Source organism: Stenella coeruleoalba (assembly GCF_951394435.1).
Source record: "Stenella coeruleoalba genome assembly, chromosome: 16".
NCBI classification, from domain to species: domain Eukaryota; kingdom Metazoa; phylum Chordata; class Mammalia; order Artiodactyla; family Delphinidae; genus Stenella; species Stenella coeruleoalba.
Window position 1 is genome coordinate 83,112,060 of NC_137162.1, and position 14,218 is coordinate 83,126,277.

Below are 14,218 nucleotides of genomic sequence, written 5' to 3' on the forward strand. Positions count from 1 at the left end.
CGATCCCTGGTCAGGGAACTAGATTGCACATGCATGCCGCAACTGAGAGTCCGCATGCCGCAACTAAGACCCAACGCAGCCAAAGTAAAATTAAATAAATATTAAAAAAAAAAAAAGAATGGTATTTCTCAGCAAGAAAACAATTGTCAGTATAAAATAAAACCATGAATTTGAAGAGTATGTCTTATGGTCTTTTTGGTTACAACAGTGTGAGAGCTGGTTATGTGCCAGGTAATTATCTGACTCACAGGTCCTGACCACAGAACCACCAAGTGCATTAAAATGGGTATTACTACACTGTTGGCCTCTGGCATCACTGCCTTGGTTTACCCTCTACTTGCTGTAAAATTCTGAGTTTAGAAAAATCCTAGTGAGTGGGATGCAAATCAAGTCAAAATACTAAGTCTCTAGTTTCTTCACAACGGTGAATAAATCAAGGAGAAAAGCAACTACACTTACATTCCTGCCTTGTGTAGCCTATAGAACACTTACACTTTTTAAGTCAAGACCTCAGGTTTTGGTAGGTTTATGAAAGTTTACAGCTGGCTTGTATAATGCCACACACCTAACTGAGAAGGAATGGGATTTCTTGTGTTGGTCACTGTCATTGTCATCGGGAAGCATGATTGCGTTCCCTCAAGGTGTAGAGGTAATTCTGTCAGCTGAGGTCACAGAGTTACATCTGACTGTTGAAACACTCTGCCACCGTGTCAGAGTGTTAGTTGCAGACAGCAGACTCTCCAGCTGTGCTTACTCGGGAAGGCGAGCTGGATGGATGAGCTAGGTGGGCTTAGTCATCTAACCACTGCAGGGAGATAGTAGGCGTGGACAATCCAGAAAAGTCCCTTTTAGCTCTGAAGTTCCCTAAAATACATTGGTTTTAGATTCTGTTTGGAGATTTTGAGTATCTGATCTTTAAAAAACTGAGTCTAGAATTTTCACACCAGAGCCTTTCTGGGTTTACATGAGTCATTGGCCCCATGACACTCAGTGACTCTCCTTCTTCTCTGCAAGGAACGATCAGTCTTGATGGCCGTGACATCCGTCAGCTAAATCCAGTCTGGCTGAGATCCAAGATTGGGACAGTGAGTCAGGTAGGAGGAGAGGGCTCCATTTTTATTACATTTTCTTTTAAAATTGCTTTTGTCATTTGCTTTTTTCTTGGTCTTGAACCTTTCAAAAGAAAAGGAATGGAAGTTTTCTAGATGTATGAAACCAGTCTCCAGGGCAGGTTGTTTAGGTTTGTAAATAGTGCTGTTTCATGAAGACCTTAAACATTTTAACCACTCGAAGCATTGACTTTATCAGAAGCTGGGGACTGGCATTACTTTGTAATGCAGATAGTCTAGAAGATTGGGGAGAAAAAGATACAACTGTTTAGCTGCTTCTGGCTCTTCCTCAATTCTCATTTTTATTGCTAGCCAGTCTACTGTTTTGCATAATGGGTTTCAGAGACAAGCAAGCAAAGGCTGTGGCCAGAGCCAGGGTCTCCTTGCAAAGAGGCTGCAGATTTCAAGAACCTTGATGGAATGCGGTGTCTTTGATGAGGCTGTTTTCACAGGACCACTCGGTGCAGGGGAGTTTTGACACAGCTATTGGTATTTTTATCACCAAGCTTCGTGCACAGCAGGCAAACCCAAGCACCCCGACTGCTGAGCCTCTTCCTCTAATGAGCCTTCCCTCAGCACCACTCCATTGGTGGGGGGCAGCGACGGGGGGCTTGGCTCGGTGGTGCAAGGGTAACGGCAGTGCCACAGCCTTATTAGGGAGGGAGAAAGAAGCTGGGAGTTCATTTGCTTTTTAGCACTATTCCACAGAATAGCTCTGTCCAAATGCCACGTTCCCTTCTGCTCTGTGTGTATATCAAAAAGTGATAGAAATGGATTCTCCCATTGCCCTTGGAAGGCAGGCAGCTGGAGAATGCAGACGGGCTCGGGGTCCTCCTCGGGGAGGGGGACTTGCGTTTACAGAGCGCCTGCTGTGTGCTGGACGCTTGCAGGTGGCTACTGTGGGACCCCGTGTCCTGCAGTGGGGGACCTACAGGTGATAAAGGCAGTCCTGCTCGTGCTAATGCATGAATTTTTTAATCGCCCATGGGGTATATTTATGGAGAATGAACCAGAAAAACAGTATATATTCTCTGGGAACCGTTTAGTGTCTTAGCTGTAAGTATTGTACTAAGCTCCACTGTATTTACTAGACTGTTGCAATTTGCAATAAATACGTTTTATTTCCAATGTGTAGGAACCAATTTTGTTTTCTTGCTCAATTGCGGAGAACATTGCCTATGGTGCAGACGACCCTTCCTCGGTGACGGCTGAGCAGGTAGAGAAAGTGGCTGGTGTAGCCAATGCAGCTGCTTTCATCCGACATTTCCCTCAAGGGTTCAACACTGTGGTCGGAGAAAAGGGTGTTCTCCTCTCAGGTACCTTTTTGTTACCCCTTTGCAGCAAACACTCTCTAAACACTTCCTGTCCCAGTGTTATTTTCTAATTAGGCTCTTGTCCTTAGAGTTTATGAAATTAACCTTTTTCGTTTTCTCACATCTCTTTTGTATGTGGACAACTCCCCAGTTCCTTTCACTTTCTACCCCAGACATGTTTCCAGATTCCCACTGGTGTCCCACTGGGTAGTACTCAGCCACAGCAGCTTTCTCTCATCCCAGAAAAGATACGTTTTGTAACTCGAGATCCTTGAAAATTGTAGAAAATAAGACAGATACCGCGGATGGCAGGATGATTTGTCCAGGGAGGCAGAGACTGCATCAGGGCAGACGTGCAGCTGAAGGGGCTCCTTATTCCTCACTTCGTAGGTTATGTGTAGACCCAGGACTTACAAACTTTTCTGTAAAGGACCAGAGAGTAGATGATTTAGGTTTGCGCGTCACACGTGGTCTCTGTCACAGTCTTATTATCATTTTTTAACGACTCCTTTAAAACATAAAAAGCATTCTCAGCGTGAGGCTGTGCACAGACAGGCCCTGGTCCAGACCTAGCCCAGGTGGAGTCCGCTCTGCCCCATCCTGGACGAATGGGGGCTCGCAGGGCTGTGGCACCATCTGGCCCATGGTATCGGCTCACCCCGCAGGTCAGATCGCCTTTGGGGGCGGTGTTTCCAGGAGGGAAAGAGAAAACAGTTCTAATGCTTTCAAATACAGAAGTGGGACCAATGAATAGAGGAGTAAATCTTTGGTGAAACAGATTTTTTTTTTAATTACAAATATTCAACTGTACTTCCTTTCACGACGAGCTCTGTCACGGGATGTGTGCGAGCAGGGGGTAGAGGCCTCCACGTCAGAGTGAAGCTGCCGGGTTGGGTGGGGGCAGGAGTCCTTCCAGTGCTAAACCGTTTGCTTGAACTTAGACTGCAGACAGTTTAACACAAAAACGTTTTAAGTTTGTTGTGTATGATTTGTTTCAATGATAGGCAGTAGATGAAAAAATATTTTTTGATAGATTGGGGAAGTTCCGGGGTTTTGATAGATTGGAGAAGTTCCGGGAGTAGAACCACTACTGTGTCGCTGGAACAGACGTGTCCTTGGGCAGGACTCCAGTGTAAGCTGCTGGTGGTGAAATTACCGAGATGGAGGGCTGGGGTTGGGAGCTACCTGTGCTCTGTCCCATGAGCACAGCACCTGCTCGCTTGGAACAGGTGCTGCATGTCCTTCCCTTCGACCAGGACGCTCAAGCTCCATCTCCAGTGAAGTAACCGAAGGTCACAGTCTACCCTGGAGGAAGGCCCCCCCGTGTGCGCATTGGCACTGGGGTCTTCAGAGCTGACCAGAGCCCTTGCTGGCCGCTCTGCTGACCCACACCAAGCACTCAGACCCCCACCAACCAGAGAACTGGGAAAGGAAGGGTTTTTCCTCCTTCCCTCCTCGTGAGGGTGGGGTTGCCTGGTTGAGGACAGCTTTTAGCAGCACCACCCATTTCAGTTTAAATGATTAACTTGTCTCAGATGAAATAATAAGTAGGTTCAGCCAGTAACATCAACCAAAAAGGAATGTTTTCGTCACCAAAAGTGGAATTGAGTTTCCTAACATGAACTAAGTTGGGAGGAGTGAGTTGAGTCCTGTGCTGAGACTTCACCAGTTATAACTTAGGAGAGCGTCCCTGGGGGGAAGGAGAGGGTGGGGTGCAACAGGGGTGAGGAGGGGAAGTATCATCTGGCCGTCCCTCCCCCTTCCCCCACACCACCCCCTGGCGTTTAGTCGAATTTGAGTTTTACAAAGGGGGCTGGCTAGCATGGCATAGTCTATCTGTTGCCCCCATTTTCATACACGCACAAAGTACCGCGTGTGTCGGTTGTTCCCTGGGGCAGGAAAAAGAGCGTGAGAGTGGAAGTATGGAGTAGTGTTCTGGGCGGACAGTGGAGTTACCAGTCCCAGCTCCTTTCGCTCCTGTCCATCTCACGTACTGCTCTGAAACCTCTAACTTCCTCGAGTTTCCCGTTCGTTTCCTGCTACAAGAGGTGCCCTCTTGCGGGGCACGGCACGTGTGGTTAAAAGCGCACAGCACTGTTCAGACCTCGGCTCTGCCACTGGCCAGCTGTGAGGCCTCTCACAGGATATTGTGCCTCAGCTTTTCACCTGTAAAAAGAGAATCATTATAGGATCTACTTCAAAGGCTTGTTTTTGAGATGAAATGAAATAATACATGTAATGCATTTAGGAAATGCCTGGGACGTAGGAATTCCTCAATGTTAGCCATGATAATAATTATTGTTATTATTAATCTTGAGATAGATGAGGAAACATTATAATATTTAAAACGTAGGTTTCTGTTCTCGCATCTATCTCAACTATGACTGGGAGAAACTACCTTCAAATTGCCACATGGCTCATCAGAAAAGCCTGTTACCAAGAATTTTTGTTAAGGCGTTCAATTTTAAAATGTATATATTGTCATTGTCAGGTGGGCAGAAACAGCGAATTGCAATTGCCCGTGCTCTGCTTAAGGTAAGCCAGAAGCCTCTCGGCGGGGGTTGGCATTGTTCTTAATCAGGGACCTTGTAATTTGTAATGTGCAACTTTTCTTCTTCTTCCTTTTTCTTGGGAAGGGGCGGGTGGGTATATGGTTGACAGTTCTGGTGAAAGATGAGTTGGGAATTCCACTGAGTACCTGTGGTCCAAATTTAGCAAGTGTTTCCTGAGTATTAGGAGCCAGAGGGAGAACAGTTTAACACACGGATCTTCCATCAAGAAGCATACAGAATGTTTTAAAACAAGAATGTCTCTATGTGTGTAACTGAGTCACTTTGCTGTGCAGCAGAGCACAGCATGGTACATCAACTACACTTCAGTACAAAAAAATAATAAAATTAAGCATACAGTCTAACTGGTAGAGTAGTGATTATATCAAAATACCAAAATAATACAAGTATGCTTACTTGTGTAATCTGTAATCACCTGCTAAACTGAACAGTACAGACTTGAAATACTTATACAAGGCTCCTAAGAGGAGAGGGAAAAGCTGAAAGTCATAGACATTGTATTTTGTAGGAAATGATGGCCTTCTCCTTTGTTATATAACTATTCTCCTCAGATTTATAGGTGATTTTTTTAAAAAAAAACAGCTTTATTGAAGCATGATTTACATATCATAAAATTGACCAGTTTTAAATGTACTTTTCAGTGACTTTTAGTAAATTTACAGAGTTGTGCGCCCATCACACAATCCAATTTTAGAACATTTCTATCACCCTGATACCCTTTTGCAACCTTTCTGCCTTCCCAGCCCCAGCCCGCCACTAATCTACTTTCTGTTTGTCTAGATTTGCCTTTCTGGACATTTCAGATAAATGGGATCAGACAAGATACAGTCTTCTGCTTCTAGCCTCCTTCAGTAGTATAGTTTTTGGGGCTCCTCCATGTTGTAGCCTATATCAGTACTTTATTCCTTTCCATTCCTTTGTATGGACAGACCACAATTTGTTTATCACCCAAGTGTTAATGAACTTCTGGATTGTTTCCGGTTTAGGGCTGTTGTGAATAGCACTGCTCCGAATGAACAGTGTACAAGCTTTTGTGTGGGCGTGTTTTCATTTCTTACGGACGGATTCCTAGACAAAGCTAGAATTTATGTGTTTCTCAGTTCTGTGTGTACTACTCCTAGCTAAACTACAAGCAGGACCTTGAGAGTCTAGACTCCATCTGACTCACTTTAGAGCCCCACTTCGTACTGTTGGTTGATTCACCAGCAGGTTAAAGCTGCACTGTGAAGAATATCCGATTCAGTGATCACTGTGATCATGGTTTTTGTGTGAGATCATGCGATCTCAGACACTTACGAGTTTGTTTTTCTTCTTTTGTAGCAGCTTTATTGTGATAGAATTCACACACTCTACAGTTCACCCATGGAAAGCGTGCAGTTCAGTGTTAGCGTATTCAGAGTTGTGCCTCCATCACCATAATCAATTTTAGAACATTTTCATCACCCCCAGAATAGCATCCACACACCACCCTGCCTATTTCCCCATCGACCCCAGTCCCAGGTAACGACTCTGCCCCTGCAGAGCTGCCTGTTGTGGACATTTCCTCTAAGTGGAATCGCACACGAGGTGGACTTCTGTGTCTGGTTCCTCTCGCTCAGCAGAGTGTTTTCAAGGGTCATCCATGTTGTATCACGTATCAGCACTTTATTTCGTTTTATTACTGAGAGTGTGTTTTTCTAATAAAATTATGTTTTCTTTTCCTTTTAATGTTTTTCCTTCTTCAGAATCCCAGAATTCTTCTCCTAGATGAAGCAACCAGGTGAGGCTATCTTAATGTGTAACTGGATTAAACCAAATTCTTCCTCTATCACAAATTTTTATTCTGTACTTCAAGTGATACGGCTGAGAATGCCTTACACTTTAAAGTCACGGGGTCTGAATTAATCATGACAGTTGGGAGGCAGTGAGCAGGCCGAGTCATGGGTTGAGGGTTCTAGTTTCAATTCAGACATTTGTGATGAATCCCTGATCACCAATCAGCAACTGTGCAAAATGCTTTTAACTTACATGGCAGTAGTTCTATGGAGGTCACGGGTCCAAAGCTTCTTTTTTTTATAGTAACTTTATAATATAAAATATAGATAGTTGACCCAAGAAGTTACAATTTTGATCATAGTGAAAATTGGCTGCTAATGAGGGGCCAGTGTACGTGTACCAGGAAATACACGCGTGAACAGTGTGCGTGGCCCTGACATCTTTGATTTCCTGTGGGTTCTCCTATTCAGTGCACTGGATGCTGAAAACGAGTACCTCGTTCAGCAAGCTCTGGATCGACTGATGGAAGGAAGGACGGTGTTCATCATCGCCCATCGTCTGTCCACCATTAAGAATGCCAATATGGTAGCTGTCCTTGACCGGGGGAAGATCACCGAGTGTGGGAAACACGAAGAACTGCTTTCGAAACCAGACGGGATATACAGGAAATTAATGAATAAACAGAGTTTTATTTCAGCATAAAGAAGCAATTATTGGTAAACTTAATATGAGACACTTTAAATCAAAGCAGCACTGCAGGAAAAACATTTTTTAAAAACCCAGGCTGTATGAAATCTGTAAATCATACTTCAAGTTATTTGAAATCTGCCTATTTTTTCCAAAGATTGTAAAATATTGTTTTGAGATCGACCTGTTCTCAAGACCTTTTTATTCAGAGTTTTAATAATTGTAACTTTCTAAATGTCTAGTTCACTGAAGTTATTTTCAGGTTTTGTACTTTTATCTTGGAATATTTTGATTAATATAGCCTGGCACCTCACTTTATCTGCTGTTATAAATTGAAGCTATTGTCAAATGACAACTTTTAAAAGGAAATTATAAATAAAGAGCCTAATTATTTTAGGCCACTTTACCAATCACTGTGTAATCTCTTGGTAGTACTCTACCTACTTTGGGTATCGTTGTACCAGGTAGCATAACAGAAGGTGAAAATCTAACCCTTTATTTTATCCTGATAATCTCATAAAGCAAACCTGACATATATATATATGTGTGTATATATATATATATATATATGTATCTATATATATGTGTGTATATATATATGTATATATATGTGTGTATATATATGTGTGTGTGTGTGTGTATATATACACACACACACACACACACACAAATAGTTAACATCACATGGCAAGGAGGGATCATGTATGTTCCCCATCTCCTCTCTTCAGAGGTGTGAAAGTTCAGGGACATGTGTTCCTCTGGGCTGAGACTGTGTTTGGATGTGTGCATTTTCAACATTTTTGGCACCTAAGAACCTGATGAGTTGTGAAAAGGGAAGAGGCCCCATCCTTTGAATATGAGAACTTCTGATTTCATTATTTACATATTTGTTTCTGTGAATTTGGGAAGCCAGGTATTATCAAGAAGGATGTAAAAATGAATTTTACACTTATGTTGTCTGAGGCATGTATCTTGAAAATTATCTTTTAAGAGTTTATAATTCCTAGCCAAATTTTACAGCTTTTTATCAGTTACTTAGTTTTGAAATTTCATTCAATGAGGCTAAATTCCAAAATTATTAATATAACTGTAATGTTCAACCTTAAAACATTTGAAGGAAACTTATACGTTCTTGCTATTCTGCAGAAGATCAAGAAAGCTTAAGAGCTTTTCACTCTTCTGAAAAGAGGACATAACTAACCATCTTTCTTTTATTTGTGGTTGTAGTTTTATTCACCTAAATTTCTGAAAATTCCTCAAGCAATGCTGACGCCATTGGATTTGTCGTATTTCATATCGGCACCATTAATTTGCTGTTGCCTCAAGAAAAAGTGCTTTTCTACATTGATAATGCCAGAACCTAAGAAGTGACAATGTTGATGTGATTAAAATGGACGTTTCCTCATGTCCTAAGTATTGATTAGTTTCCTGATTATACTGGAAGAAACCACTATTTCACGATAAGCATGGAGTATTACATTTATTCTACGTAAGGGAATTTAGTAATGAATAAAATGAGTTCAGTGAATGAATGAACTCAGTGTTCTTTGAATTAGTAAACAGTACATCTGTGACAGTAATTTTAACAAGCTTTACTTGTTTTCTTCATGGTTTACTACTATGGTATAGTTCTCAGAAAGATACAATCACAAGGTTGGATCTGAGGGAAATCTCTTTGTGCCATAGAAATATTTACAAAATTGAATTTGATCATTACATTTTATTTTCTTATACAATGTGTTAATTGTGTCTTGGGTAACATTTTATGTCATGGATTAAAATTCAAGCACATTTTATTGTGCACTTTATTTCTATTATTATTACAGATGCAGCTTGTCACTTGCCACTCACTGATAGGGTTTTGATATGAGTCTGCAAGCAGTTGATTTACTATGCAGTCAAACCTCTCTGCTAAGGATAATCTGTATCTGCAGCCACTCCCCAGCGCTAGCATCACCACCTCAGCTCCACCTCAGATCACCAGGCATTAGATTCTCATAAGGAGTGCGCAACCTAGATCCCTCGCATGCGCAGTAGGGTTCACACTCCTGTGAGAATCTAATGCTGCCGCTGATCTGGCAGGAGGCGGAGCTCAAGTGGTAATGCGAGCGATGGGGAGCGGCTGTAAATACAGATGAAGCTTCGCTCGCTCACCCACCCTTCACCTCCTGCTGTGCGGCCTGGTTCCTCCGTGGCCTGGGGTTGGGGACCGCTGATCTAGAAGATAAGCAAAAAGAAGTTTAAATCACATGAAAGTCTCCACGTGAAGATAAAATGTCCCATCAGTGAGCTTAGTGTTCTGTGGTCTGCTCTCCCAGGCTCCTCTCTGTGTAAGGTCTCTGACCTTGGACCTGACTGGTTCCCAGGAAATAATCACAAACCACTATAGGCCGTACCCTGTATATGTACTTTTATAAAGTAGGGCTCCACTTAGGGAAGTCCATTTTATTCCATAAAAGTGCCAAAGCTGTTAGAAAATAAGTGAAAACAAATGTAAATGTTGTAAAACATTAAGTATATTAATGAAAGAAGTATATGGAAACTGCATTGTAAATGTTCGTTTGAGGGTGTTTGTTTTTCTCCGTTTTTACATCTGAGGCATCATGGAGCTTAGCTGGTAATCGCCATTCAACCCATTCAGTAAACATTTATGGAGCATCTTCTATTTTGTTAGGTCCTGTGCTAGGTGCTGGCTGCACCTCCCTCATGAGGCTGGCACAGGGGTCCACAAGCTGTGACCTGCTACCTGTTTTGTATGGCCTGCAAAGCTAAGGATGGTTTTTACAGTTTTAAATGGTTAAAAAAAATTCATAATACATGAAAGGTATATGAAATCCAAATTTCAGTGTCCATAAGTAGAATTTTATTGGAACACAGCCATACTCAGGGCAACAGACAGCAAGCTGGAGATTCTTCCTCTCTGGCCCTTGACAGTAAAAGTTTGCAGCCTCCAGCACTGGGGAAAACAACACACATTCTTCACTGCTTGAAGGATGTTTAAACTATGCTGAAATTTAGAGTTATCTCAAGAAGTTCCATTGCCACTAGATGGGGGCCTTGGAAATGACTAGGCCTGGATAATTTCCATGATGAGTTCTTCATTGCACCCCTGCCTTTCCATTTGAAGAGGATCATAATTTCTGTGTTGCTGAGAATGGAATTCTGATAGTTCTACCACATCTGCAGGAAATAATCCTGGCTGCTTCCCTGTTGTTGACCGCAGGGATGAGTCCCACATCAATCAGTGTGGTCGTAACAGAATGGGCTGAGTTTTAGGAAGGTTGGACAGAGGGAGGCACACCTAGGCTGAGAATCTTACACACACACACATGCTGCACTTGTGGGGTATTTTTCTTTTTATCTTAATGAAACAAAAATGGGCTTATATTGGACATACTAATTTTTAACCAAACTTTTTTTTTTTTTTTTTACCGGTATGCGGGCCTCTAACTGTTGTGGCCTCTCCCGTTGCAGAGCACAGGCTCTGGATGCGCAGGCTCAGCGGCCATGGCTCACGGGCCCAGCCGCTCCGCGGCATGTGGGATCCTCCCGGACCGGGGCACAAACCCGTGTCCCCTGCATCGGCAGGCGGACTCTCAACCACCGTGCCACCAGGGAAGCCCACCAAACTGCTTTTTTTATTTGATAATATCTTCCTACATCTGCAACTATTCATTACACACATCCACATGTATTCTTTTTAACCATATAGCATTCTATAATGTGAATATACTAGAAATCTATTGTTGGACATTTATCTTACTTGCTGTATTCTTTGCTGTCATAAACAACATTACCTATATATCTTTGTTTTGATTTCTTTGATTTTTTCAGACAAATTTCTAAAAGTGAAATGGCCAAGTTTAAAGAGCATATACAAATTATAAGGCTTTTTGATAGACTGTCCTAATAAAAGACTACTAATTCATAATCCCACCGGGAGGCTATACAGTAGGACCTCTTTCTCCACAGCCTTTTCAACATGAGCTATTTTCTTTTTCTTTTCTTTTTTTTTTGCGGTATGCGGGCCTCTCACTGTTGTGGCCTCTCCCATTGCAGAGCACAGGCTCCGGACACGCAGGCTCAGCGGCCATGGCTCACGGGCCCAGCCGCTCCACAGCATGTGGGATCTTTCCGGACCGGGGCACGAACCCGTGTCCCCTGCATCAGCAGGCGGACTCTCAACCACTGCGCCACCAGGGAAGCCCGCTATTTTCATTTTTTAAAACATTCCTGCTGGTTCAACAGGCAAACAGTGCTGATGGGTGGTTTAACTTGCATTTCTTTAATTAGTAGTGAAGTTTAAGACTTTTTCATGTTTTTTTTGTCATTTTTAGTCTTTGATTTAGTGCTACTTCATGCCCTTCATACATTTCCATTTTTTTCTATTGGGGTAGCTTACTTTCTCTTACTGATTTTCTTTAAAGTTTACTATTTTATTATAAATATTTTTCCTTCAGATTTTTTGTGTTTTTTGACGTCCACAAATGTAATGGTGTCTCTGTTCTCTAATTCTCACAAGTGGGCACTATTAGCAGTTTATCAGAGGCTCAAAAAGGTGACACAGATAGTAGACAGCAGAGGCGGGATCTGAAACAAGTCCCATTTAATTCCAGCGTCTATACACTCTTGTCAGTTACTACACAGTAGTTAGCAAAATGTCCCAAGACAGCTGTCTCAATAACACTTGGAATAAAGACACAGACCTACTAGAGAACGGACTTGAGGATATGGGGAGGGGGAAGGGTGAGCTGTGACAAAGCGAGAGTGGCATGGACATATATACACTACCAAACGTAAGGTAGATAGCTAGTGGGAAGCAGCTGCATAGCACAGGGAGATCAGCTCGGTGCTTTGTGACCGCCTGGAGGGGTGGGATAGGGAGGGTGGGAGGGAGGGAGACACAAGCGGGAAGAGATATGGGAACATATGTATATATATAACTGATTCACTTTGTTATAAAGCAGAAACTAACACACCATTGTAAAGCAATTATACCCCAATAAAGATGTTAAAAAAATAAATAACACTTGGGAGTGCAAATTGTTAGAAATGCAGACTCTCAAGCCTCAGCCCAACGAGTCAGACACCGAGATGGGGCTCAGCCATGTAGCTTAGCCAGCCCTCCAGGTGCTGCTGGTGCCCACTTAGGCTGGAGAGCCACTGCACTACACTACCCTTCATTCTGGATTTCCAGAGTAAGTGGCTGCACTAGATTAAATGAGGTAGAAGGATAAACAGGGAAATGGCAGCACTGGGGAGGGATAGAGAAGCCCTCGGCTGCCCCAAGGTGTATGTGATGTCTTCTGTTCCACGTGCCTTCTCCACCCTATCCTCTGGGAGGCCGGCCTCCACAGACTGTCCTCGTATCCTCCTCCCTCACACCCTGGCCTCCCTGCACTGAGGTCACAGTACGAACACTCCCAGTCCCCTTCCTTCCAGGTTGCCATGAGTTGCTGCATCTCCTGACCCAAGGCCACGGCTCTGGCAGGTGGCCCTATTTCTCATGTTCTGGTGACCACTTCCTTTCTTGGCCCATCTGCTGTTAGGAGCCTCAGGGCTTTACACAATCCCTAATAGTCCTCTTTTGAAATTTTATATATTTATTTTATTTTGGGCTGCGTTGGGTCTTTGTTGCTGTGCACGGGCTTTCTCTAGTTGTGGCGAGCAGGGGCTACTCTTCATTGCAGTGCATGGGCTACTCACTGTGGTGGCTTCTCTTGTTGTGAAGCATGGGCTCTAGGCACTCAGGCTTCAGTAGTTGTGGCATGAGGGCTCGGTAGTTGTGGCGCACGGGCTCAGCTACTCCGCGGCATGTGGGATCTTCCCGGACCGAGGCTCAAACCCGCGTCCCCTGAATTGGCAGGCGGACTCTTAACAACTGCGCCACCGGGGAAGCCCCCCTAATAGTCCTTTATTAAACTCTCTACCCAGCTTGAGGGTGCTATCTATTTCCTCTGGGATCTTGTCTGATAGAGTTTACAAGGCCCTTCCTGGACCCTCATTTCTCCAGTCTCCTCTACTTTTACTCACTTGTTGTTGGTTGGTTTGTCTGAAGTCCCTGGAATGTACCAAGCTCTTTGCTGCTTCAGGACCTCTGCCTGAGGACCCACTGCTTCAAACACTCTTCCTCCTCTTCTTTGCCTGGCTGACGGCACGTCTCAGCATAGATGGCCTTTTCTCTCAGAGGCCTTGTAGATCTTCTTCCAAAATCAGGTACCCCAGTCATTCTCTGTCAGACACCCTGCTCTTTTCTTTCATAGTACACATCTCAACTTGTAGTTGCGTAAATAAGTTTGTGTCCATTTGTTCAGTATCCGTCCTTCTCACTGGCCTGTGACTCCATGGGGGCAGGGCCCATGGCTGCTTTGTTTACAGTCATAAACCTCAGCACTTAGCGCACAGTCTGGCACGCGGTGGGTACTCAATAAATCCAGAATGAATGAGTGACTGTCTATTCGCCATCCTTCCTTAGTCATACATCTGGGCTCCAGGGAAGTTCCTTTGAGCACAAAGGTGCTGGCGAGTCGTTTCAGCCCCCGCAAATAGCAACTTTTATAACTGGCTGGTGGACAAACCACTAACCAGACCCACAAAGCCCAAGAACAGATTTATCCCACAAATACCCACTCAGCCACGACTACTCTCATCCCCCTGGTAAGAATGAAACAAGAGGGGAATGCACGGGGCTATAAAAGCTATAAGACTCAAAGATGGGGTGCAAAGTTGGGTTATAAATCTAAGGGGAAGAAAGAGCAAAGCAGCTTGCCTATATAACCTTTGA

The 14,218-nt window shown here is 43.5% G+C and overlaps 1 protein-coding gene across 2 annotated transcripts in view; it reads left to right on the forward strand.

Moving 5' to 3' along the window:
* The window catches only part of ABCB10 (ATP binding cassette subfamily B member 10), a 32,764-nt gene extending 23,502 nt beyond the window's left edge, over positions 1–9,262 (forward strand). The window contains exons 9-14 of one of the 2 annotated variants that reach the window (XM_079899217.1): positions 1,015–1,094; positions 2,245–2,425; positions 4,914–4,957; positions 6,717–6,751; positions 7,218–7,463; positions 8,662–9,262. In XM_079899217.1, the coding sequence (XP_079755343.1) occupies positions 1,015–1,094; positions 2,245–2,425; positions 4,914–4,957; positions 6,717–6,751; positions 7,218–7,449 (572 nt within the window). In that variant the 3' untranslated portion in view covers positions 7,450–7,463; positions 8,662–9,262. Of the gene's footprint in view, positions 1–1,014; positions 1,095–2,244; positions 2,426–4,913; positions 4,958–6,716; positions 6,752–7,217 lie in introns of both variants that reach the window. The other variant, XM_079899216.1, reaches the window with a different exon arrangement.
* Positions 9,263–14,218: the final 4,956 nt, after the last annotated feature.